At 63.3% G+C, this 26548-nt stretch overlaps 1 protein-coding gene across 1 annotated transcript in view; it reads right to left on the reverse strand.

Annotated features, from left to right (window-relative positions):
- Positions 1–2679: 2679 nt before the first annotated feature.
- LOC139240503 (RIB43A-like with coiled-coils protein 2) overlaps positions 2680–26548 on the reverse strand; it is a 62299-nt gene continuing 38430 nt past the window's right edge. Inside the window, exons 6-8 of the mRNA XM_070869045.1 lie at positions 8270–8497; positions 6658–6824; positions 2680–2998 (exon numbers count right to left, since the gene is read on the reverse strand). Coding sequence (XP_070725146.1) covers positions 2917–2998; positions 6658–6824; positions 8270–8497 — 477 coding nt within the window. The 3' untranslated portion in view covers positions 2680–2916. The remainder of the gene's footprint in view (positions 2999–6657; positions 6825–8269; positions 8498–26548) is intronic.

Raw genomic sequence — 26548 nt, forward strand, 5'->3', positions numbered from 1 at the left:
GGGGAGGGGCAACGCGGGTTTGGGGCGTTGGGGGCCGGGGGGGGGCGGGGGTGTCGGAATAAGAACACGAGCAATGAGGAGCAGGAGTCGGCCATTCGGCCCCTCGAGCCCGCTCCGCCATTCGATACGATCAATGCCGATCCGATCCGATCATGGACTCGGCTCCGCTGTCCTGCCCGCTTCCCATAACCCTTCACTCCCCCCACCACCCACCACCCGTGACGATAAGCTGAACGCCTTAAGACACAGAACGGGGGCGTGTGGGGGTGGGGGGTGGGGGGCGCTTGTACGCGATCGATCGAGGGACGGGCGATGTGAGCCGCGCGCTCCCTGTGCGCGATGCTGTGAGCCATACCGTTCGATTATATATCACCGTCAGACTCTCGCCCACGGCCCCTCCGAGACGCCCGCCGACTCACAGGCGGAACCCCTCCCCCTCCTCCCGGGGCACTGAAGTCTCGGACCCCCGCCTGACAGATCGCGGGAGGCTCGCAGTACCCCGTCCAGCTGAATGTAATTCTTTTGACGGTGATTACAGTGTGATTCTCTCGAACCAGATCTCAGCCGATTAAATAACGGTGCCGGTTTTTTTTTCGGGGCTAAATTATTTTACAGTGTGGCACTTTTTCTTTTCTTCGTAAGCGTCGGGCTAGTTTCGCTCGGGGTACAGTGTGGAAACGCCAAGACCTCCCGGGTCTCGCTGATCGACACTCCACAAAGTACTTAGTTGGGTGCAGAAAGTAGGGCTGGAGGAGGTTACAGGGATAGGGAGGGGTGTAGGGGCTGGAGGGGGTTACAGAGATAGGGAGGGGTGTAGGGGCTGGAGGGGGTTACAGAGATAGGGAGGGGTGTAGGGGCTGGAGGAGGTTACAGGGATAGGGAGGGGTGTAGGGGCTGGAGGGAGTTAGAGATAGGGAGGGGTGTAGGGGCTGGAGGAGGTTACAGAGGTAGGGAGGGGTGTAGGGGCTGGAGGGGGTTACAGAGATAGGGAGGGGTGTAGGGGCTGGAGGGGGTTACAGAGATAGGGAGGGGTGTAGGGGCTGGAGGAGGTTACAGGGATAGGGAGGGGTGTAGGGGCTGGAGGAGGTTACAGAGATAGGGAGGGGTGTAGGGGCTGGAGGGAGTTACAGAGATAGGGAGGGGTGTAGGGGCTGGAGGGGGTTACAGAGATAGGGAGGGGTGTAGGGGCTGGAGGAGGTTAGAGATAGGGAGGGGTGTAGGGGCTGGAGGAGGTTACAGGGATAGGGAGGGGTGTAGGGGCTGGCGGAGGTTACAGGGATAGGGAGGGGTGTAGGGGCTGGCGGAGGTTACGGAGATAGGGAGGGGTGTAGGGGCTGGAGGAGGTTACAGAGATAGGGAGGGGTGTAGGAGTTGGAGGGGGTTACAGAGATAGGGAGGGTGTAGGGGCTGGAGGGGGTTACATAGAAGCGTAGGAGCAGGAGTAGGCCATTCGGCCCCTCGAGCCTGCACCATTCAATATGATCATGACTGATCCTCTATCCCAACACCATATTCCCACTTTCTCCCCATACCCCTTGATGCCTTTTGTGTCTAGAAATCTATCTATCTCCCTCTTAAATATATTCAGTAACTTGGCCTCCACAGCCTTCTGTGGTAGAGAATTCCACAGGTTCACCTCCCTCGAAGTGAAAACATCTCTTCTCATCTCCGTCCTAAATTTCCTCCCCCGTATCCTGAGACTGTGACCCCTTGTTCTAGACTCCCAGCCCCAGGGAAACATCCTCCCCACATCCAGTCTGTCCAACCCCTTCAGAATGTTATACCTTTCAATGAGATCCCCTCTCATTTCTTCTAAACTCCAGTGAATACAGGCCTTGTGTGAGGCGCTTTGGGATGTCTGGTGGTCGTGAAAGGCGCTATATAAACGCAAGTCTTATGTTCGCCAGTGCAGCCTTCGGCCGCCTGAGGAAAAAAGAGTGTTCGAAGATCAGGCCCTCAAATCTGCCACCAAGCTCATGGTCTACAGGGCTGTAGTGATACCCGCCCTCCTGTATGGCTCAGAGACACGGACCGTGTACAGCAGACACCTCAAGTCGCTGGAGAAATACCACCGACGCTGTCTCCGCAAGATCCTGCAAATCCCCTGGGAGGACAGACGCACCAACGTTAGCGTCCTCGACCAGGCCCAACATCGAAGCACTGACCACACTCGACCAGCTCCGCTGGGCAGGGCCACATTGTCCGCATGTCCCCCCAGACACGAGACTCCCAAAGCCAAGCGCTCTACTCGGAACTCCTTCACGGGCAAACGAGCCAAAGGTGGGCAGAGGAAACGTTACAAGGGACCACCCTCAAAGCCTCCCTGATAAAGTGCAACATCCCCCACCGACACCTGGGAGTCCCTGGGCCCAAAGACCAGTCCCGCCCTCAGTGGAGGAAGTGCATCCGGGAGGGCGCTGAGCACCTCGAGTCTCGTCGCCGAGAGCGTGCAGAAACCAAGCGCAGGCAGCGGAAGGAGCGTGCGGCAAACCAGTCCCACCCTCCCCTTCCCTCAACCACTGTCTGTCCCACCTGTGACAGGGACTGTGGTTCCCCGTATTGGACTGTTCAGCCACCTAAGGTCTCGTGTTAAGAGTGGAAGCAAGTCTTCCTCGATTCCGAGGGACTGCCCGTGATGATTACGTTGGTATCGCCCCGCCAATTGGTGTCGTCCGCAAATTTAGAACGGGGTTCGAACGTGACGACGTGTCCCGTGGTTTATAAACGGGGAACACCAAGCCTGCAGTTACAGAGTGACACGCAGAAACACTTGAGCAAACGTTTTATTTAGTTGCAAACGGCGCGCTTGACATCATCAGGAGCGCGGTCTGTTGAGTCAGCACAGAGATCCTGCAACAGTGTCTGGTCCATTAACTGCCGTCCGGAGCAGTCTGCACAGGAGCTGGCCACAAACCATCACCGACTGGAAGAGTTAAACTGCAGGTAATACTGAGCGCTGGGTGGATTGGTATAAACCTCCTTGTCCAGGTATTCTTGGCTGGAAACACGAGATTTCTGAATTAGTTCCACCAATCTGCAACAAAATATTATCAATTGCCACCAGCTGTAACGGGACACCTTCCCACTCTTCCGAATCCCACAGCTACACTTCGACAGGTACAGGGGGTTAGATACAGAGTAAAGCTCCCTCTACACTGTCCCCATCAAACACTCCCAGGGCAGGTACAGCACGGGGTTAGATACAGAGTAAAGCTCCCTCTACACTGTCCCATCAAACACTCCCAGGGCAGGTACAGGGGGTTAGATACAGAGTAAAGCTCCCTCTACACTCTCCCATCAAACACTCTCAGGGCAGGTACAGGGGGTTAGATACAGAGTAAAGCTCCCTCTACACTGTCCCCATCAAACACTCCCAGGGCAGGTACAGGGGGTTAGATACAGAGTAAAGCTCCCTCTACACTGTCCCCATCAAACACTCCCTAGGGCAGGTACAGGGGGTTAGATACAGAGTAAAGCTCCCTCTACACTGTCCCCATCACACACTCCCAGGGCAGGTACAGGGGGTTAGATACACAGTAAAGCTCCCTCTACACTGTCCCATCAAACACTCCCAGGGCAGGTACAGCACGGGGTTAGATACAGAGTAAAGCTCCCTCTACACTGTCCCCATCAAACACTCCCAGGGCAGGTACAGCACGGGGTTAGATACAGAGTAAAGTTTCCTCTACACTGTCCCATCAAACACTCCCAGGGCAGGTACAGGGGGTTAGATACAGAGTAAAGCTCCCTCTACACTGTCCCATCAAACACTCCCAGGGCAGGTACAGCACGGGGTTAGATACAGAGTAAAGCTCCCTCTACACTGTCCCATCAAACACTCCCTAGGGCAGGTACAGGGGGTTAGATACAGAGTAAAGCTCCCTCGACACTGTCCCATCAAACACTCCCAGGGCAGGTACAGGGGGTTAGATACAGGGTAATGCTCCCTCTACACTGTCCCATCAAACACTCCCAGGGCAGGTACAGCATGGGGTTAGATACAGAGTAAAACTCCCTCGACACTGTCCCATCAAACACTCCCAGGGCAGGTACAGGGGGTTAGATACAGAGTAAAGCTCACTCTACACTGTCCCATCAAACACTCCCAGGGCAGGTACAGGGGGTTAGATACAGAGTAAAGCTCCCTCTACACTGTCCCCATCAAACACTCCCAGGGCAGGTACAGGGGGTTGGATACAGAGTAAAGCTCCCTCTACACTGTCCCATCAAACACTCCCAAGACAGGTACAGGGGGTTGGATACAGAGTAAAGCTCCCTCTACATTGTCCCATCAAACACTCCCGGGGCAGGTACAGGGGGTTAGATACAGAGTAAAGCTCCCTCGACACTGTCCCATCAAACACTCCCAGGGCAGGTACAGGGGGTTAGATACAGAGTAAAGCTCCCTCTACACTGTCCCCATCAAACACTCCCAGGGCAGGTACAGGGGGGTTAGATACAGAGTAAAGCTCCCTCTACACTGTCCCATCAAACACTCCCAGGGCAGGTACAGTGCAGGTTAGCACACCAACGGACAAAAAATAAATCGTACAGAAAACCTGGAAGTAAATACCATTATGGCAAGAAACTGGATAATCTGAAAGCTTTGGAGAAATTCTTGAAAGATAAATGACGCTTTTACATAATGTGCTGCACTGTCGGAGGGGCGGTACTGAGGGAGCGCCGCATTGTCGGAGGGGCTGTCTTGCGATGAGACGTTAAACCGAGGTCCCGTCTGCTCTCTCAGGCGGGGTGTAAAAGATCCCACGGACATTATTGGAAGACGAGTTCTCCGCGGTGTCCTGGCGTTGCGTACATAACCGACTCACGGCAGCACACACACACACCAACCGACACATTGACCGCTGTGCCGCTCGTGGAATCGTGCTGTGCGCGCGACCGCCCGTCGGACACGAGTCGTTACGCGAATTGGACGCAGCTGCCTTCCGAGGGGTTCCCGAGGGGCGTTGGTCACTGATCCGTTCCCGCGGGGAGTTTAATCCTGAAGGGAAATCTCTGCGCGTGCTCTCTCATCTGCAGCACAACACGGCAAATGGAGCGTAATGTGGGAAAGTGTGAGGTCGTGCACTTTGGCAGAAAAAAAATCAAAGAGCAAGTTACTATTTAAATGGAGAAAGATTGCAAAGTGCCGCAGTACAGCGGGACCTGGGGGTTACTTGTGCATGAAACACAAAAGGTTAGTATGCAGGTACAGCAAGTGATCAGGAAGGCCAATGGTATCTTGGCCGTTATTGCAAAGGGGATGGAGTATAAAAGCAGGGAAGTCTTGCTCCAGTTATACAGGGTATTGGTGAGGCCACACCTGGAGTACTGCGTGCAGTTTTGGTTTCCATATTTACGAAAGGATATACTTGCTTTGGAGGCAGTTCAGAGAAGGTTCACTCGGTTGATTCCGGGGATGAGGGGGTTGACTTATGAGGGAAGGTTGAGGAGGTTGGGCCTCTACTCATTGGAATTCAGAAGAATGAGAGGTGATCTTATCGAAACGTATCAGATTATGAGGGGGGCTGGACAAGGTGGATGCAGAGAGGATGTTTCCACTGAGGGGGGAGACTAGAACTAGGGGCCATGGTCTTATAATAAGGGGCCGCCCATTTAAAACTGAGATGAGGAATTTCTTCTCTCAGAGGGTTGTAAATCTGTGGAATTCGCTGCCTCAGAGAGCTGTGGAAGCCGGGACATTGAATATATTTAAGACAGAAATAGACAGTTTCTTAACCGATAAGGGAGTGAAGGGTTATGGGGAGCGGGTCGGGAAGTGGAGCTGAGTCCATGATCAGATCAGCCATGATCGTATTAAATGGCGGAGCAGACTCGAGGGGCTGAATGGCCTCCTCCTATCCCTAATGTAATAGGCTCGAGGGGCTGAACGGCCTCCTCCTGTCCCTAATGTAACAGGCTCGAGGGGCTGAACGGCCTCCTCCTGTCCCTAATGTAACAGGCTCGAGGAGCTGAACGGCCTCCTCCTGTCCCTAATGTAACAGGCTCGAGGGGCTGAACGGCCTCCTCCTGTCCCTAATGTAACAGGCTCGAGGGGCTGAACGGCCTCCTCCTGTCCCTAATGTAACAGGCTCGAGGGGCTGAACGGCCTCCTCCTGTCCCTAATGTAACAGGCTCGAGGGGCTGAACGGCCTCCTCCTGTCCCTAATGTAACAGGCTCGAGGGGCTGAACGGCCTCCTCCTGTCCCTAATGTAACAGGCTCGAGGGGCTGAACGGCCTCCTCCTGTTCCGAATGTAACAGGCTCGAGGGGCTGAACGGCCTCCTCCTGTCCCTAATGTAACAGGCTCGAGGGGCTGAACGGCCTCCTCCTGTTCCGAATGTAACAGGCTCGAGGGGCTGAACGGCCTCCTCCTGTCCCTAATGTAACAGGCTCGAGGGGCTGAACGGCCTCCTCCTGTCCCTAATGTAACAGGCTCGAGGGGCTGAACGGCCTCCTCCTGTTCCTAATGTAACAGGCTCGAGGGGCTGAACGGCCTCCTCCTGTTCCGAATGTAACAGGCTCGAGGGGCTGAACGGCCTCCTCCTGTCCCTAATGTAACAGGCTCGAGGGGCTGAACGGCCTCCTCCTGTCCCTAATGTAACAGGCTCGAGGGGCTGAACGGCCTCCTCCTGCTCCCTGTTTGGGGGTACTTACTGCGCGAGCTGCTCTCGGCCCAGCTGCTGGTTGTACTTGTCCAGTTCCTGTCGGAGTCTCCTCGCCTCCTCCTCCTCGAGGCGCTGCCTGGCCATGGCTGCGCTATCCACCAATGTTCGCTGCCGCTCCCACTCGCTCTCGATCTGTGCCTCCTTCATTCTCCGCATCTGCAACAGTAAGGGGGTGGGGGGAGAGGGCGGGGGGGGGAGGTTCAGACAGCAGCGAGGATTCTCTCTCACCCCCCCCCCCATGGGGCGCGTGAACCCCAGCGTTTATCGCTCGCCCCCGAGACGGTGTCTCGCTGCGCCGTTTCACAGGGGCAGACCAGATCCAACACCGCCTCCAGTGCGCCAGTGCAGCCTTCGGCCGCCTGAGGAAGAGAGTGTTTGAAGACCAGGCCCCTCAAATCCCCCACCGAGCTCATGGTCTACAGGGCTGTAGTGATACCCGCCCTCCTGTATGGCTCAGAGACACAGACCATGTACAGTAGACACCTCAAGTCGCTGGAGAAATACCACCAACGCTGTCTCCGCAAGATCCTGCAAATCCCCTGGGAGGACAGACGCACCAACATTAGCGTCCTCGACCAGGCCCAACATCCCCCAGCATCGAAGCACTGACCACACTCGACCAGCTCCGCTGGGCAGGGCCACATTGTCCGCATGTCCCCCCGACACGAGACTCCCCAAAGCCAAGCGCTCTACTCGGAACTCCTTCACGGGCAAACGAGCCAAAGGTGGGCAGAGGAAACGTTACAAGGGACCACCCTCAAAGCCCTCCCTGATAAAGTGCAACATCCCCCACCGATACCTGGGAGTCCCTGGGCCCAAAGACCAGTCCCGCCCTGAGTGGAGGGAGTGCATCCGGGAGGGCGCTGAGCACCTCGAGTCTCGTCGCCGAGAGCGTGCAGAAACCAAGCGCAGGCAGCGGAAGGAGCGTGCGGCAAACCAGTCCCAGCCTCCCCTTCCCTCAACCACTGTCTGTCCCACCCTGTGACAGGGACTGTGGTTCCCCATATCGGGCTGTTCAGCCACCGAAGGACTCACTTTTAGAGTGGAAGCAAGTCTTCCTCGATTCCGAGGGACTGCCTCTGATGGTGATCGCCCGTCCCTGGTCGCCCTCGAGCTGGTGGTGAGCCGCTTTATACAACCGAGTGTCTCGTTGAGCCATTTCATGGGGGGGGGGGGGGAGGCGCGGTTAAGAGTCACCCACACATTGCCGCGGGTTTGGAGTCACGTAGCGGCCAGACCGGGTCAAGGCGGCAGATTGCCTTCGCTGAAGCACATTTGTGAACCAGTTGGGTTTTGGCGACATCCGGTAATTTCATGTTCACCGTTACTGGTACTGGACTGAGCTGCGGGGAGGGGGAAGAGGGGTGCGGTGTGGGACTGAGCCTCGGGGACGGGGCCTAGTGTGGGACTGAGCCCCGGGGAGCGGGAGGACATTGTCATTGAGAGTTAACCACATGGCTGTGAATCTGGAATGACATATGGGCCCAGACTGGGTAAGGAAGGCACTGGAGGAGCGGGTCACTGGGTCACTGGACGGAGGGCCCGTGAGCCCGTGCCTGGGTCGGGCGATGAGCAGGAGGCCTGGCTCTCTCGGCACTAACCTTGTTCTCCTCCACCTGGAGTCCTTGCTGCCGGCGGATGTCCTCGAGCTGCTGGGGGCTCATGCCCTTCCAGCGGTCGGTGACCACGCGGTGCGGGCCGAAGGCGCTGAGCGCCACCTGCGGGTTCTCCGTCAGGACGTCGCCGTACACGTGGGCCCCGATCTCCGCCAGGTTCATGGCCTCCTCCCGCCGCCGGTCCGCATCCCGCAACGCCGCCTGCTCGGCTGCCTGTCGGGGGAAGGGCCGGGTCCGTCAGAGCGTCAGGCCGTCCGTCACACTGACCGTCACACCGACCGTCACACCGTCCGTCACACCGTCCGTCACACCGTCCGTCACACCGTCCGTCACACCGTCCGTCACACCGTCCGTCACACCGTCCGTCACACCGACCGTCACACCGACCGTCACACCGTCCGTCAGAGCGTCAGGCCGTCCGTCACACCGACCGTCACACCGACCGTCACACCGTCCGTCACACCGACCGTCACACCGTCCGTCACACCGACCGTCACACCGACCGTCACACCGAACGTCACACCGTCCGTCACACCGTCCGTCACACCGTCACACCGACCGTCACACCGACCGTCACACCGTCCGTCACACCGACCGTCACACCGTCCGTCACACCGACCGTCACACCGTCCGTCACACCGTCACACCGACCGTCACACCGACCGTCACACCGTCCGTCACACCGACCGTCACACTCATCGTCACACCGACCGTCACACCGACCGTCACACCGTCCGTCAAACCGTCACACCGTCCGTCACACCGACCGTCACACCGACCGTCACACCGTCCGTCACACCGACCGTCACACCGTCCGTCACACCGTCCGTCACACCGACCGTCAAACCGTCACACCGACCGTCACACCGTCCGTCACACCGACCGTCACACCGACCGTCACACCGACCGTCACACCGTCCGTCACACCGACCGTCAAACCGTCACACCGACCGTCACACCGTCCGTCACACCGTCCGTCACACCGACCGTCAAACCGTCACACCGTCCGTCACACCGACCGTCACACTCATCGTCACACCGACCGTCACACCGTCCGTCACACCGACCGTCACACCGTCCGTCACACCGTCCGTCACACCGTCCGTCACACCGACCGTCAAACCGTCACACCGACCGTCACACCGTCCGTCACACCGTCCGTCACACCGACCGTCACACCGACCGTCACACCGTCCGTCAAACCGTCCGTCACACCGACCGTCACACCGACCGTCAAACCGTCCGTCACACCGTCCGTCACACCGACCGTCACACCCTCCGTCACACCCTCCGTCACACCGACCGTCACACCGACCGTCACACCGACCGTCACACCGTCCGTCACACCGTCCGTCACACCGACCGTCACACCGTCCGTCACACCGACCGTCACACCGACCGTCACACCCTCCGTCACAGCGTCCGTCACACCGACCGTCACACCGTCCGTCACACCGTCACGTCACTCCGTCCGTCACACCGTCCGTCACACCGACCGTCACATCGACCGTCACACCGTCCGTCACACCGACCGTCACACCGACCGTCACACCGTCCGTCACACCGTCACACCGACCGTCACACCGTCCGTCACACCGTCCGTCACACCGACCGTCACACCGTCCGTCACACCGACCGTCACACCGACCCTCACACCGACCGTCACACCGACCGTCACACCGTCCGTCACACCGTCCGTCACACCGTCCGTCACACCGTCCGTCACACCGACCGTCACACCGTCCGTCACACCGTCCGTCACACCGTCCGTCACACCGTCCGTCACACCGTCCGTCACACCGACCGTCACACCGTCCGTCACACCGTCCGTCACACCGTCCGTCACACCGACCGTCACACCGACCGTCACACCGACCGTCACACCGTCCGTCACACCGACCGTCACACCGACCGTCACACCGACCGTCACACCGTCCGTCACACCGTCCGTCACACCCACCGTCACACCCACCGTCACACCGACCGTCACACCGACCGTCACACCGTCCGTCACACCGACCGTCACACCGTCCGTCACACCCACCGTCACACCCACCGTCACACCGACCGTCACACCGTCCGTCACACCGTCCGTCACACCCACCGTCACACCGACCGTCACACCCACCGTCGCACTCACCGTTGCACCGACCGTCACACCGACCGTCACACCGTCGCACCGTCCGTCACACCGACCGTCACACCGACCGTCACACCGACCGTCACACCGTCACACCGACCGTCACACCGACCGTCGCACCGACCGTCACACCGTCCGTCGCACCGTCCGTCGCACAGTCCGTCACACCGACCGTCACACCGTCCGTCACACCGACCGTCACACCGACCGTCACACCGTCACACCGACTGTCACACCGTCCGTCACACCGTCCGTCACACCGTCCGTCACACCGACCGTCACACCGTCCGTCGCACAGTCCGTCACACCGACCGTCACACCGTCCGTCACACCGACCGTCACACCGACCGTCACACCGTCACACCGACCGTCACACCGTCCGTCACACCGTCCGTCACACCGACCGTCACACCGTCACACCGACCGTCACACCGTCCGTCACACCGACCGTCACACCGACCGTCACACCGTCCGTCACACCGTCCGTCACACCGTCCGTCACACCGTCCGTCACACCGACCGTCACACCGACCGTCACACCGACCGTCACACCGACCGTCACACCGACCGTCACACCGACCGTCACACCGTCCGTCACACCGTCCGTCGCACCGTCCGTCGCACCGTCCGTCGCACAGTCCGTCGCACCGTCCGTCACACCGTCCGTCACACCGACCGTCACACCGACCGTCACACCGTCCGTCACACCGTCCGTCACACCGTCCGTCAAACCGTCACACCGACCGTCACACCGACCGTCACACCGTCCGTCACACCGTCCGTCACACCGTCCGTCACACCGTCCGTCACACCGACCGTCACACCGTCCGTCACACCGTCCGTCACACCGTCCGTCACACCGTCCGTCACACCGACCGTCACACCGTCCGTCACACCGTCCGTCACACCGACCGTCACACCGACCGTCACACCGACCGTCACACCGTCCGTCACACCGACCGTCACACCGACCGTCACACCGACCGTCACACCGTCCGTCACACCGTCCGTCACACCGTCCGTCACACCGTCCGTCGCACCGTCCGTCGCACCGTCCGTCGCACAGTCCGTCGCACCGTCCGTCACACCGTCCGTCACACCGACCGTCACACCGACCGTCACACCGTCCGTCACACCGTCCGTCACACCGTCCGTCAAACCGTCACACCGACCGTCACACCGACCGTCACACCGTCCGTCACACCGTCCGTCACACCGTCCGTCACACCGTCCGTCACACCGACCGTCACACCGTCCGTCACACCGTCCGTCACACCGTCCGTCACACCGTCCGTCACACCGACCGTCACACCGTCCGTCACACCGTCCGTCACACCGACCGTCACACCGACCGTCACACCGACCGTCACACCGTCCGTCACACCGACCGTCACACCGACCGTCACACCGTCCGTCACACCGTCCGTCACACCGTCCGTCACACCCACCGTCACACCCACCGTCACACCGACCGTCACACCGACCGTCACACCGTCCGTCACACCGACCGTCACACCGTCCGTCACACCGTCCGTCACACCGTCCGTCACACCCACCGTCACACCGACCGTCACACCGACCGTCACACCGTCCGTCACACCGTCCGTCACACCCACCGTCACACCGACCGTCACACCCACCGTCGCACTCACCGTCACACCGTTGCACCGACCGTCACACCGACCGTCACACCGTCGCACCGTCCGTCACACCGTCCGTCACACCGACCGTCACACCGACCGTCACACCGACCGTCACACCGTCACACCGACCGTCACACCGACCGTCGCACCGACCGTCACACCGTCCGTCGCACAGTCCGTCACACCGACCGTCACACCGTCCGTCACACCGACCGTCACACCGACCGTCACACCGTCACACCGACTGTCACACCGTCCGTCACACCGTCCGTCACACCGTCCGTCACACCGACCGTCACACCGTCCGTCGCACAGTCCGTCACACCGACCGTCACACCGTCCGTCACACCGACCGTCACACCGACCGTCACACCGTCACACCGACCGTCACACCGTCCGTCACACCGTCCGTCACACCGACCGTCACACCGACCGTCACACCGTCCGTCACACCGACCGTCACACCGACCGTCACACCGTCCGTCACACCGTCCGTCACACCGTCCGTCACACCGTCCGTCACACCGACCGTCACACCGACCGTCACACCGACCGTCACACCGACCGTCACACCGACCGTCACACCGTCCGTCGCACCGTCCGTCACACCGTCCGTCACACCGTCCGTCAAACCGTCACACCGACCGTCACACCGTCCGTCACACCGTCACACCGTCCGTCACACCGACCGTCACACCGACCGTCACACCGTCCGTCACACCGACCGTCACACCGACCGTCACACTCATCGTCACACCGACCGTCACACCGACCGTCAAACCGTCACACCGTCCGTCACACCGACCGTCACACTCATCGTCACACCGACCGTCACACCGACCGTCACACCGTCCGTCACACCGACCGTCACACCGTCCGTCACACCGTCCGTCACACCGACCGTCAAACCGTCACACCGTCCGTCACACCGACCGTCACACCGTCCGTCACACCGTCCGTCACACCGACCGTCAAACCGTCCGTCACACCGTCCGTCACACCGTCCGTCACACCGACCGTCAAACCGTCCGTCACACCGTCCGTCACACCGACCGTCACACCCTCCGTCACACCGACCGTCACACCGACCGTCACACCGACCGTCACACCGTCCGTCACACCGTCCGTCACACCGACCGTCACACCGACCGTCACACCGACCGTCACACCCTCCGTCACAGCGTCCGTCACACCGACCGTCACACCGTCCGTCACACCGTCACGTCACTCCGTCCGTCACACCGTCACGTCACACCGACCGTCACACCGTCCGTCACACCGACCGTCACACCGTCCGTCACACCGACCGTCACACCGTCCGTCACACCGACCGTCACACCGACCGTCACACCGTCCGTCACACCGACCGTCACACCGTCCGTCACACCGACCGTCACACCGTCCGTCACACCGACCGTCACACCGACCGTCACACCGTCCGTCACACCGTCACACCGACCGTCACACCGTCCGTCACACCCACCGTCACACCGTCCGTCACACCCACCGTCACACCCACCGTCACACCCACCGTCACACCGACCGTCACAGCGGTCCGTCACACCGTCCGTCACACAGTCCGTCACACCGACCGTCACACCGTCCGTCACACCGTCCGTCACACCGACCGTCACAGCGGTCCGTCACACCGACCGTCACACCGTCCGTCACACCGTCCGTCACACCGTCCGTCACACCGTCCGTCACACCGACCGTCACACCGTCCGTCACACCGTCCGTCACACCGACCGTCACACCGTCCGTCACACCGTCCGTCACACCGACCGTCACAGCGGTCCGTCACACCGTCCGTCACACCGTCCGTCAAACCGTCCGTCACACCGACCGTCAAACCGTCCGTCACACCGTCCGTCACACCGTCCGTCACACCGTCCATCACACCGACCGTCACACCGTCCGTCAAACCGTCCGTCACACCGACCGTCACACCGTCCGTCAAACCGTCCGTCACACCGACCGTCACAGCGGTCCGTCACACCGAACGTCACAACATCCGTCACAGTGGTCCGTCACACCGAACGTCACACCGAACGTCACACCGACCGTCACAGCGGTCCGTCACACCCACCGTCACACCGACCGTCACACCGTCCGTCAAACCGTCCGTCACACCGTCCGTCACACCGTCCGTCACACCCACCGTCACACCGACCGTCACACCGTCCGTCAAACCGTCCGTCAAACCGTCCGTCACACCGACCGTCACACCGTCCGTCAAACCGTCACACCGACCGTCACACCGACCGTCAAACCGTCACACCGACCGTCACACCGACCGTCAAACCGTCACACCGACCGTCACACCGACCGTCACACCGTCACACCGACCGTCACACCGTCCGTCAAACCGTCCGTCAAACCGTCCGTCACACCGACCGTCACACCGTCCGTCAAACCGTCCGTCACACCGTCCGTCAAACCGTCCGTCACACCGACCGTCACAGCGGTCCGTCACACCGTCCGTCACACCGTCCATCACACCGACCGTCACACCGTCCGTCAAACCGTCCGTCACACCGACCGTCACACCGTCCGTCAAACCGTCCGTCACACCGACCGTCACAGCGGTCCGTCACACCGAACGTCACAACATCCGTCACAGTGGTCCGTCACACCGAACGTCACACCGAACGTCACACCGACCGTCACAGCGGTCCGTCACACCCACCGTCACACCGACCGTCACACCGTCCGTCAAACCGTCCGTCACACCGTCCGTCACACCGTCCGTCACACCGTCCGTCACACCGTCCGTCACACCCACCGTCACACCGACCGTCACACCGTCCGTCAAACCGTCCGTCAAACCGTCCGTCACACCGACCGTCACACCGTCCGTCAAACCGTCACACCGACCGTCACACCGACCGTCAAACCGTCACACCGACCGTCACACCGACCGTCAAACCGTCACACCGACCGTCACACCGACCGTCACACCGTCACACCGACCGTCACACCGTCCGTCAAACCGTCCGTCAAACCGTCCGTCACACCGACCGTCACACCGTCCGTCAAACCGTCCGTCACACCGTCCGTCAAACCGTCCGTCACACCGACCGTCACAGCGGTCCGTCACACCGTCCGTCACACCGACCGTCACACCGTCCGTCAAACCGTCACACCGACCGTCAAACCGTCACACCGACCGTCACACCGACCGTCAAACCGTCACACCGACCGTCACACCGTCACACCAACCGTCACACCGTCCGTCAAACCGTCCTTCAAACCGTCCGTCACACCGACCGTCACACCGTCCGTCACACCGTCCGTCAAACCGTCCGTCACACCGACCGTCACAGCGGTCCGTCACACCGTCCGTCACACCGTCCATCACACCGACCGTCACACCGTCCGTCAAACCGTCCGTCACACCGACCGTCACACCGTCCGTCAAACCGTCCGTCACACCGACCGTCACAGCGGTCCGTCACACCGAACGTCACAACATCCGTCACAGTGGTCCGTCACACCGAACGTCACACCGAACGTCACACCGACCGTCACACCCACCGTCACACCGACCGTCACACCGTCCGTCAAACCGTCCGTCACACCGTCCGTCACACCGTCCGTCACACCGTCCGTCACACCGTCCGTCACACCCACCGTCACACCGACCGTCAAACCGTCCGTCAAACCGTCCGTCACACCGACCGTCACACCGTCCGTCAAACCGTCACACCGACCGTCACACCGACCGTCAAACCGTCACACCGACCGTCACACCGACCGTCAAACCGTCACACCGACCGTCACACCGACCGTCACACCGTCACACCGACCGTCACACCGTCCGTCAAACCGTCCGTCAAACCGTCCGTCACACCGACCGTCGCACCGTCCGTCAAACCGTCCGTCACACCGTCCGTCAAACCGTCCGTCACACCGACCGTCACAGCGGTCCGTCACACCGTCCGTCACACCGTCCGTCACACCGTCGCACCGACCGTCGCACCGACCGTCGCACCGACCGTCGCACCGTCCGTCGCACCGTCCGTCGCACCGTCCGTAACACCGACCGTCACACCCACCGTCACACCGACCGTCAAACCGACCGTCGCACCGACCGTCGCACCGACCGTCGCACCGACCGTCGCACCGACCGTCGCACCGACCGTCGCACCGTCCGTCGCACCGTCCGTCGCACCGACCGTCGCACCGACCGTCACACCGACCGTCACACCGACCGTCACACCGACCGTCACACCGTCCGTCACACCGTCCGTCACACCGACCGTCACACCGACCGTCACACCGTCCGTCACACCGTCCGTCACACCGTCCGTCACACCGACCGTCACACCGACCGTCACACCGACCGTCACACCGTCACACCGACCGTCGCACCGACCGTCGCACCGACCGTCGCACCGTCCGTCGCACAGTCCGTCGCACCGTCCGTCACACCGACCGTCACACCGACCGTCACACCGTCCGTCACACCGACCGTCGCACCGTCCGTCGCACCGTCCGTCGCACCGTCCGTCGCACCGACCGTCGCACCGACCGTCGCACCGACCGTCGCACCGACCGTCGCACCGACCGTCGCACCGACCGTCGCACCGTCCGTCGCACAGTCCGTCGCACCGTCCGTCACACCGTCCGTCGCACCGACCGTCACACCGTCCGTCACACCGTCCGTCACACCGACCGTCACACCGTCACACCGACCGTCACACCGTCCGTCACACCGTCCGTCACACCGTCCGCCCGACCGTCCCACCGTCCGTCGCACCGTCCGTCGCACCGTCCGTCGCACCGACCGTCACACCGACCGTCACACCGACCGTCACACCGACCGTCACACCGTCCGTCACACCGTCCGTCACACCGACCGTCGCACCGTCCGTCGCACCGACCGTCACACCGACCGTCACACCGTCGCACCGTCCGTCACACCGTCCGTCACACCGACCGTCACACCGACCGTCACACCGACCGTCACACCGTCACACCGACCGTCACACCGACCGTCGCACCGACCGTCACACCGTCCGTCGCACAGTCCGTCACACCGACCGTCACACCGTCCGTCACACCGACCGTCACACCGACCGTCACACCGTCACACCGACTGTCACACCGTCCGTCACACCGTCCGTCACACCGTCCGTCACACCGACCGTCACACCGTCCGTCGCACAGTCCGTCACACCGACCGTCACACCGTCCGTCACACCGACCGTCACACCGACCGTCACACCGTCACACCGACCGTCACACCGTCCGTCACACCGTCCGTCACACCGACCGTCACACCGACCGTCACACCGACCGTCACACCGACCGTCACACCGTCCGTCACACCGTCCGTCACACCGTCCGTCACACCGTCCGTCACACCGACCGTCACACCGACCGTCACACCGACCGTCACACCGACCGTCACACCGACCGTCACACCGACCGTCACACCGTCCGTCGCACCGTCCGTCGCACCGTCCGTCGCACAGTCCGTCACACCGTCCGTCACACCGTCCGTCACACCGACCGTCACACCGACCGTCACACCGTCCGTCACACCGTCCGTCACACCGTCCGTCAAACCGTCACACCGACCGTCACACCGTCCGTCACACCGTCACACCGTCCGTCACACCGACCGTCACACCGACCGTCACACCGTCCGTCACACCGACCGTCACACCGACCGTCACACTCATCGTCACACCGACCGTCACACCGACCGTCAAACCGTCACACCGTCCGTCACACCGACCGTCACACTCATCGTCACACCGACCGTCACACCGACCGTCACACCGTCCGTCACACCGACCGTCACACCGTCCGTCACACCGTCCGTCACACCGACCGTCAAACCGTCACACCGTCCGTCACACCGACCGTCACACCGTCCGTCACACCGTCCGTCACACCGACCGTCAAACCGTCCGTCACACCGTCCGTCACACCGTCCGTCACACCGACCGTCAAACCGTCCGTCACACCGTCCGTCACACCGACCGTCACACCCTCCGTCACACCGACCGTCACACCGACCGTCACACCGACCGTCACACCGTCCGTCACACCGTCCGTCACACCGACCGTCACACCGACCGTCACACCGACCGTCACACCCTCCGTCACAGCGTCCGTCACACCGACCGTCACACCGTCCGTCACACCGTCACGTCACTCCGTCCGTCACACCGTCACGTCACACCGACCGTCACACCGTCCGTCACACCGACCGTCACACCGTCCGTCACACCGACCGTCACACCGTCCGTCACACCGACCGTCACACCGACCGTCACACCGTCCGTCACACCGACCGTCACACCGTCCGTCACACCGACCGTCACACCGTCCGTCACACCGACCGTCACACCGACCGTCACACCGTCCGTCACACCGTCACACCGACCGTCACACCGTCCGTCACACCCACCGTCACACCGTCCGTCACACCCACCGTCACACCCACCGTCACACCCACCGTCACACCGACCGTCACAGCGGTCCGTCACACCGTCCGTCACACAGTCCGTCACACCGACCGTCACACCGTCCGTCACACCGTCCGTCACACCGACCGTCACAGCGGTCCGTCACACCGACCGTCACACCGTCCGTCACACCGTCCGTCACACCGTCCGTCACACCGTCCGTCACACCGACCGTCACACCGTCCGTCACACCGTCCGTCACACCGACCGTCACACCGTCCGTCACACCGTCCGTCACACCGACCGTCACAGCGGTCCGTCACACCGTCCGTCACACCGTCCGTCAAACCGTCCGTCACACCGACCGTCAAACCGTCCGTCACACCGTCCGTCACACCGTCCGTCACACCGTCCATCACACCGACCGTCACACCGTCCGTCAAACCGTCCGTCACACCGACCGTCACACCGTCCGTCAAACCGTCCGTCACACCGACCGTCACAGCGGTCCGTCACACCGAACGTCACAACATCCGTCACAGTGGTCCGTCACACCGAACGTCACACCGAACGTCACACCGACCGTCACAGCGGTCCGTCACACCCACCGTCACACCGACCGTCACACCGTCCGTCAAACCGTCCGTCACACCGTCCGTCACACCGTCCGTCACACCCACCGTCACACCGACCGTCACACCGTCCGTCAAACCGTCCGTCAAACCGTCCGTCACACCGACCGTCACACCGTCCGTCAAACCGTCACACCGACCGTCACACCGACCGTCAAACCGTCACACCGACCGTCACACCGACCGTCAAACCGTCACACCGACCGTCACACCGACCGTCACACCGTCACACCGACCGTCACACCGTCCGTCAAACCGTCCGTCAAACCGTCCGTCACACCGACCGTCACACCGTCCGTCAAACCGTCCGTCACACCGTCCATCACACCGACCGTCACACCGTCCGTCAAACCGTCCGTCACACCGACCGTCACACCGTCCGTCAAACCGTCCGTCACACCGACCGTCACAGCGGTCCGTCACACCGAACGTCACAACATCCGTCACAGTGGTCCGTCACACCGAACGTCACACCGAACGTCACACCGACCGTCACAGCGGTCCGTCACACCCACCGTCACACCGACCGTCACACCGTCCGTCAAACCGTCCGTCACACCGTCCGTCACACCGTCCGTCACACCGTCCGTCACACCGTCCGTCACACCCACCGTCACACCGACCGTCACACCGTCCGTCAAACCGTCCGTCAAACCGTCCGTCACACCGACCGTCACACCGTCCGTCAAACCGTCACACCGACCGTCACACCGACCGTCAAACCGTCACACCGACCGTCACACCGACCGTCAAACCGTCACACCGACCGTCACACCGACCGTCACACCGTCACACCGACCGTCACACCGTCCGTCAAACCGTCCGTCAAACCGTCCGTCACACCGACCGTCACACCGTCCGTCAAACCGTCCGTCACACCGTCCGTCAAACCGTCCGTCACACCGACCGTCACAGCGGTCCGTCACACCGTCCGTCACACCGACCGTCACACCGTCCGTCAAACCGTCACACCGACCGTCACACCGACCGTCAAACCGTCACACCGACCGTCACACCGACCGTCAAACCGTCACACCGACCGTCACACCGACCGTCACACCGTCACACCAACCGTCACACCGTCCGTCAAACCGTCCTTCAAACCGTCCGTCACACCGACCGTCACACCGTCCGTCACACCGTCCGTCAAACCGTCCGTCACACCGACCGTCACAGCGGTCCGTCACACCGTCCGTCACACCGTCCATCACACCGACCGTCACACCGTCCGTCAAACCGTCCGTCACACCGACCGTCACACCGTCCGTCAAACCGTCCGTCACACCGACCGTCACAGCGGTCCGTCACACCGAACGTCACAACATCCGTCACAGTGGTCCGTCACACCGAACGTCACACCGAACGTCACACCGACCGTCACACCCACCGTCACACCGACCGTCACACCGTCCGTCAAACCGTCCGTCACACCGTCCGTCACACCGTCCGTCACACCGTCCGTCACACCGTCCGTCACACCCACCGTCACACCGACCGTCAAACCGTCCGTCAAACCGTCCGTCACACCGACCGTCACACCGTCCGTCAAACCGTCACACCGACCGTCACACCGACCGTCAAACCGTCACACCGACCGTCACACCGACCGTCAAACCGTCACACCGACCGTCACACCGACCGTCACACCGTCACACCGACCGTCACACCGTCCGTCAAACCGTCCGTCAAACCGTCCGTCACACCGACCGTCGCACCGTCCGTCAAACCGTCCGTCACACCGTCCGTCAAACCGTCCGTCACACCGACCGTCACAGCGGTCCGTCACACCGTCCGTCACACCGTCCGTCACACCGTCGCACCGACCGTCGCACCGACCGTCGCACCGACCGTCGCACCGTCCGTCGCACCGTCCGTCGCACCGTCCGTAACACCGACCGTCACACCCACCGTCACACCGACCGTCAAACCGACCGTCGCACCGACCGTCGCACCGACCGTCGCACCGACCGTCGCACCGACCGTCGCACCGACCGTCGCACCGTCCGTCGCACCGTCCGTCGCACCGACCGTCGCACCGACCGTCACACCGACCGTCACACCGACCGTCACACCGACCGTCACACCGTCCGTCACACCGTCCGTCACACCGACCGTCACACCGACCGTCACACCGTCCGTCACACCGTCCGTCACACCGACCGTCACACCGACCGTCACACCGACCGTCACACCGTCACACCGACCGTCGCACCGACCGTCGCACCGACCGTCGCACCGTCCGTCGCACAGTCCGTCGCACCGTCCGTCACACCGACCGTCACACCGACCGTCACACCGTCCGTCACACCGACCGTCGCACCGTTCGTCGCACCGTCCGTCGCACCGTCCGTCGCACCGACCGTCGCACCGACCGTCGCACCGACCGTCGCACCGACCGTCGCACCGACCGTCGCACCGACCGTCGCACCGTCCGTCGCACAGTCCGTCGCACCGTCCGTCACACCGTCCGTCGCACCGACCGTCACACCGTCCGTCACACCGTCCGTCACACCGACCGTCACACCGTCACACCGACCGTCACACCGTCCGTCACACCGTCCGTCACACCGTCCGCCCGACCGTCCCACCGTCCGTCGCACCGTCCGTCGCACCGTCCGTCGCACCGACCGTCACACCGACCGTCACACCGACCGTCACACCGACCGTCACACCGTCCGTCACACCGTCCGTCACACCGACCGTCGCACCGTCCGTCGCACCGACCGTCACACCGTCCGTCACACCGACCGTCACACCGTCCGTCACACCGTCCGTCACACCGTCCGTCACACCGACCGTCACACCGACCGTCACACCGTCCGTCACACCGTCCGTCACACCGTCCGTCGCACCGACCGTCACACCGTCCGTCACACCGACCGTCACACCGTCCGTCACACCGTCCGTCACACCGTCCGTCACACCGACCGTCACACCGTCCGTCACACCGTCACACCGACCGTCACACCGTCCGTCACACCGTCACACCGACCGTCACACCGTCCGTCACACCGACCGTCACACCGTCCGTCACACCGTCCGTCACACCGTCCGTCACACCGACCGTCACACCGTCCGTCACACCGTCACACCGACCGTCACACCGTCCGTCACACCGTCACACCGTCCGTCACACCGTCCGTCACACCGTCCGTCACACCGACCGTCACACCGACCGTCACACCGTCCGTCACACCGTCCGTCACACCGTCACACCGACCGTCACACCGTCCGTCACACCGTCCGTCACACCGTCCGTCACACCGACCGTCACACCGACCGTCACACCGACCGTCACACCGTCACACCGACCGTCACACCGTCCGTCACACCGTCCGTCACACCGACCGTCACACCGACCGTCACACCGTCCGTCACACCGTCCGTCACACCGACCGTCACACCGTCCGTCACACCGACCGTCACACCGACCGTCACACCGACCGTCACACCGTCCGTCACACCGACCGTCACACCGTCCGTCACACCGTCCGTCACACCGACCGTCGCACCGTCCGTCGCACCGTCCGTCGCACCGTCCGTCACACCGACCGTCACACCGTCCGTCACACCGACCGTCACACCGACCGTCACACCGACCGTCACACCGTCCGTCACACCGTCCGTCACACCGTCCGTCACACCGTCACACCGACCGTCACACCGTCCGTCACACCGTCACACCGACCGTCACACCGACCGTCACACCGACCGTCACACCGACCGTCACACCGTCCGTCACACCGACCGTCACACCGACCGTCACATCGTCCGTCGCACCGACCGTCGCATCGTCCGTCACACCGTCACACCGTCCGTCACACCGTCCGTCAAACCGTCACACCGTCCGTCACACCGACCGTCACACCGACCGTCACACCGACCGTCACACCGTCCGTCAAACCGTCACACCGACCGTCAAACCGTCCGTCACACCGACCGTCACACCGACCGTCAAACCGTCACACCGACCGTCAAACCGTCACACCGACCGTCAAACCGTCACACCGTCCGTCGCACCGACCGTCACACCGACCGTCACACCGTCCGTCGCACCGACCGTCGCACCGTCCGTCGCACCGTCCGTCAAACCGTCACACCGACCGTCGCACCGTCCGTCGCACCGACCGTCACACCGACCGTCGCACCGTCCGTCAAACCGACCGTCACACCGACCGTCGCACCGTCCGTCGCACCGTCCGTCACACCGACCGTCACACCGACCGTCACACCGTCCGTCAAACCGTCACACCGTCCGTCGCACCGTCCGTCACACCGACCGTCACACCGACCGTCACACCGTCCGTCACACCGTCCGTCACACCGTCCGTCGCACCGTCCGTCGCACCGACCGTCGCACCGTCCGTCGCACCGACCGTCACACCGTCCGTCACACCGACCGTCGCACCGTCCGTCGCACCGTCCGTCACACCGTCACACCCACCGTCGCACCGACCGTCACACCGTCCGTCACACCGTCCGTCACACCGTCCGTCGCACCGTCCGTCACACCGTCCGTCACACCGTCCGTCACACCGACCGTCACACCGACCGTCACACCGTCCGTCACACCGTCCGTCCCACCGTCCGTCGCACCGACCGTCACACCGACCGTCACACCGACCGTCACACCGTCACACCGACCGTCACACCGTCCGTCACACCGTCCGTCAAACCGTCACACCGTCCGTCACACCGTCACACCGTCCGTCAAACCGTCACACCGACCGTCAAACCGTCACACCGTCCGTCACACCGACCGTCACACCGACCGTCACACCGACCGTCACACCGTCCGTCAAACCGTCACACCGACCGTCAAACCGTCACACCGTCCGTCGCACCGACCGTCACACCGTCCGTCACACCGTCCGTCACACCGACCGTCACACCGACCGTCACACCGACCGTCACACCGACCGTCACACCGTCACATCGTCCGTCGCACCGACCGTCGCACCGTCCGTCACACCGACCGTCACACCGTCCGTCACACCGTCCGTCACACCGTCGCACCGACCGTCACACCGTCCGTCACACCGTCCGTCACACCGTCCGTCGCACCGTCCGTCACACCGTCCGTCACACCGTCCGTCACACCGACCGTCACACCGTCCGTCACACCGTCCGTCCCACCGTCCGTCGCACCGACCGTCACACCGACCGTCACACCGACCGTCACACCGTCACACCGACCGTCACACCGTCCGTCACACCGTCCGTCAAACCGTCACACCGTCCGTCACACCGTCACACCGTCCGTCAAACCGTCACACCGACCGTCAAACCGTCACACCGTCCGTCACACCGACCGTCACACCGACCGTCACACCGACCGTCACACCGTCCGTCAAACCGTCACACCGACCGTCAAACCGTCACACCGTCCGTCGCACCGACCGTCACACCGTCCGTCACACCGTCCGTCACACCGACCGTCACACCGACCGTCACACCGACCGTCACACCGTCACATCGTCCGTCGCACCGACCGTCGCACCGTCCGTCACACCGACCGTCACACCGACCGTCACACCGTCCGTCACACCGTCCGTCACACCGACCGTCACACCGACCGTCACACCGACCGTCACACCGACCGTCACACCGACCGTCACACCGACCGTCACACCGACCGTCACACCGACCGTCACACCGTCCGTCACACCGACCGTCACACCGACCGTCACACCGACCGTCACACCGTCCGTCGCACCGACCGTCGCATCGTCCGTCACACCGTCACACCGTCCGTCACACCGTCCGTCAAACCGTCACACCGACCGTCACACCGACCGTCACACCGACCGTCACACCGACCGTCACACCGTCCGTCAAACCGTCACACCGACCGTCAAACCGTCCGTCACACCGACCGTCACACCGACCGTCAAACCGTCACACCGACCGTCAAACCGTCACACCGACCGTCAAACCGTCACACCGTCCGTCGCACCGACCGTCACACCGACCGTCACACCGTCCGTCGCACCGACCGTCGCACCGTCCGTCGCACCGACCGTCACACCGACCGTCGCACCGTCCGTCAAACCGTCACACCGACCGTCGCACCGTCCGTCGCACCGACCGTCACACCGACCGTCGCACCGTCCGTCAAACCGTCACACCGACCGTCGCACCGTCCGTCGCACCGACCGTCACACCGACCGTCGCACCGTCCGTCGCACCGTCCGTCACACCGACCGTCACACCGACCGTCACACCGTCCGTCAAACCGTCACACCGTCCGTCGCACCGTCCGTCACACCGACCGTCACACCGACCGTCACACCGTCCGTCACACCGTCCGTCGCACCGTCCGTCGCACCGACCGTCGCACCGTCCGTCGCACCGTCCGTCGCACCGACCGTCACACCGTCCGTCACACCGACCGTCGCACCGTCCGTCGCACCGTCCGTCACACCGTCACACCCACCGTCGCACCGACCGTCACACCGTCCGTCACACCGACCGTCACACCGTCCGTCACACCGTCCGTCGCACCGTCCGTCGCACCGTCCGTCGCACCGACCGTCGCACCGACCGTCGCACCGACCGTCGCACCGACCGTCGCACCGTCCGTCGCACCGACCGTCGCACCGTCCGTCGCACCGTCCGTCGCACCGACCGTCACACCGTCCGTCGCACCGTCCGTCGCACCGACCGTCGCACCGTCCGTCGCACCGTCCGTCGCACCGACCGTCGCACCGTCCGTCGCACCGACCGTCGCACCGTCCGTCGCACCGTCCGTCGCACCGTCCGTCACACCGACCGTCACACCGACCGTCACACCGTCCCTCACACCGTCCCTCACACCGACCGTCACACCGACCGTCACACCGACCGTCACACCGACCGTCACACCGTCCGTCAAACCGTCACACCGACCGTCGCACCGACCGTCACACCGTCCGTCAAACCGTCACACCGACCGTCGCACCGACCGTCACACCGTCCGTCACACCGTCCGTCACACCGACCGTCACACCGTCCCTCACACCGACCGTCACACCGACCGTCACACCGACCGTCACACCGTCCCTCACACCGACCGTCGCACCGACCGTCGCACCGTCCGTCGCACCGTCCGTCGCACCGACCGTCGCACCGACCGTCGCACCGACCGTCGCACCGTCCGTCGCACCGTCCGTCGCACCGACCGTCGCACCGACCGTCGCACCGACCGTCGCACCGTCCGTCGCACCGTCCGTCGCACCGACCGTCGCACCGACCGTCGCACCGACCGTCGCACCGACCGTCGCACCGACCGTCGCACCGACCGTCACACCGTCCGTCACACCGTCCGTCACACCGTCCGTCACACCGACCGTCACACCGACCGTCACACCGACCGTCACACCGTCACACCGACCGTCACACCGTCCGTCGCACCGACCGTCACACCGTCACACCGACCGTCACACCGT

This window comes from Pristiophorus japonicus, chromosome 32, assembly GCF_044704955.1.
Source record: "Pristiophorus japonicus isolate sPriJap1 chromosome 32, sPriJap1.hap1, whole genome shotgun sequence".
In the NCBI taxonomy this organism is placed as follows: domain Eukaryota; kingdom Metazoa; phylum Chordata; class Chondrichthyes; family Pristiophoridae; genus Pristiophorus; species Pristiophorus japonicus.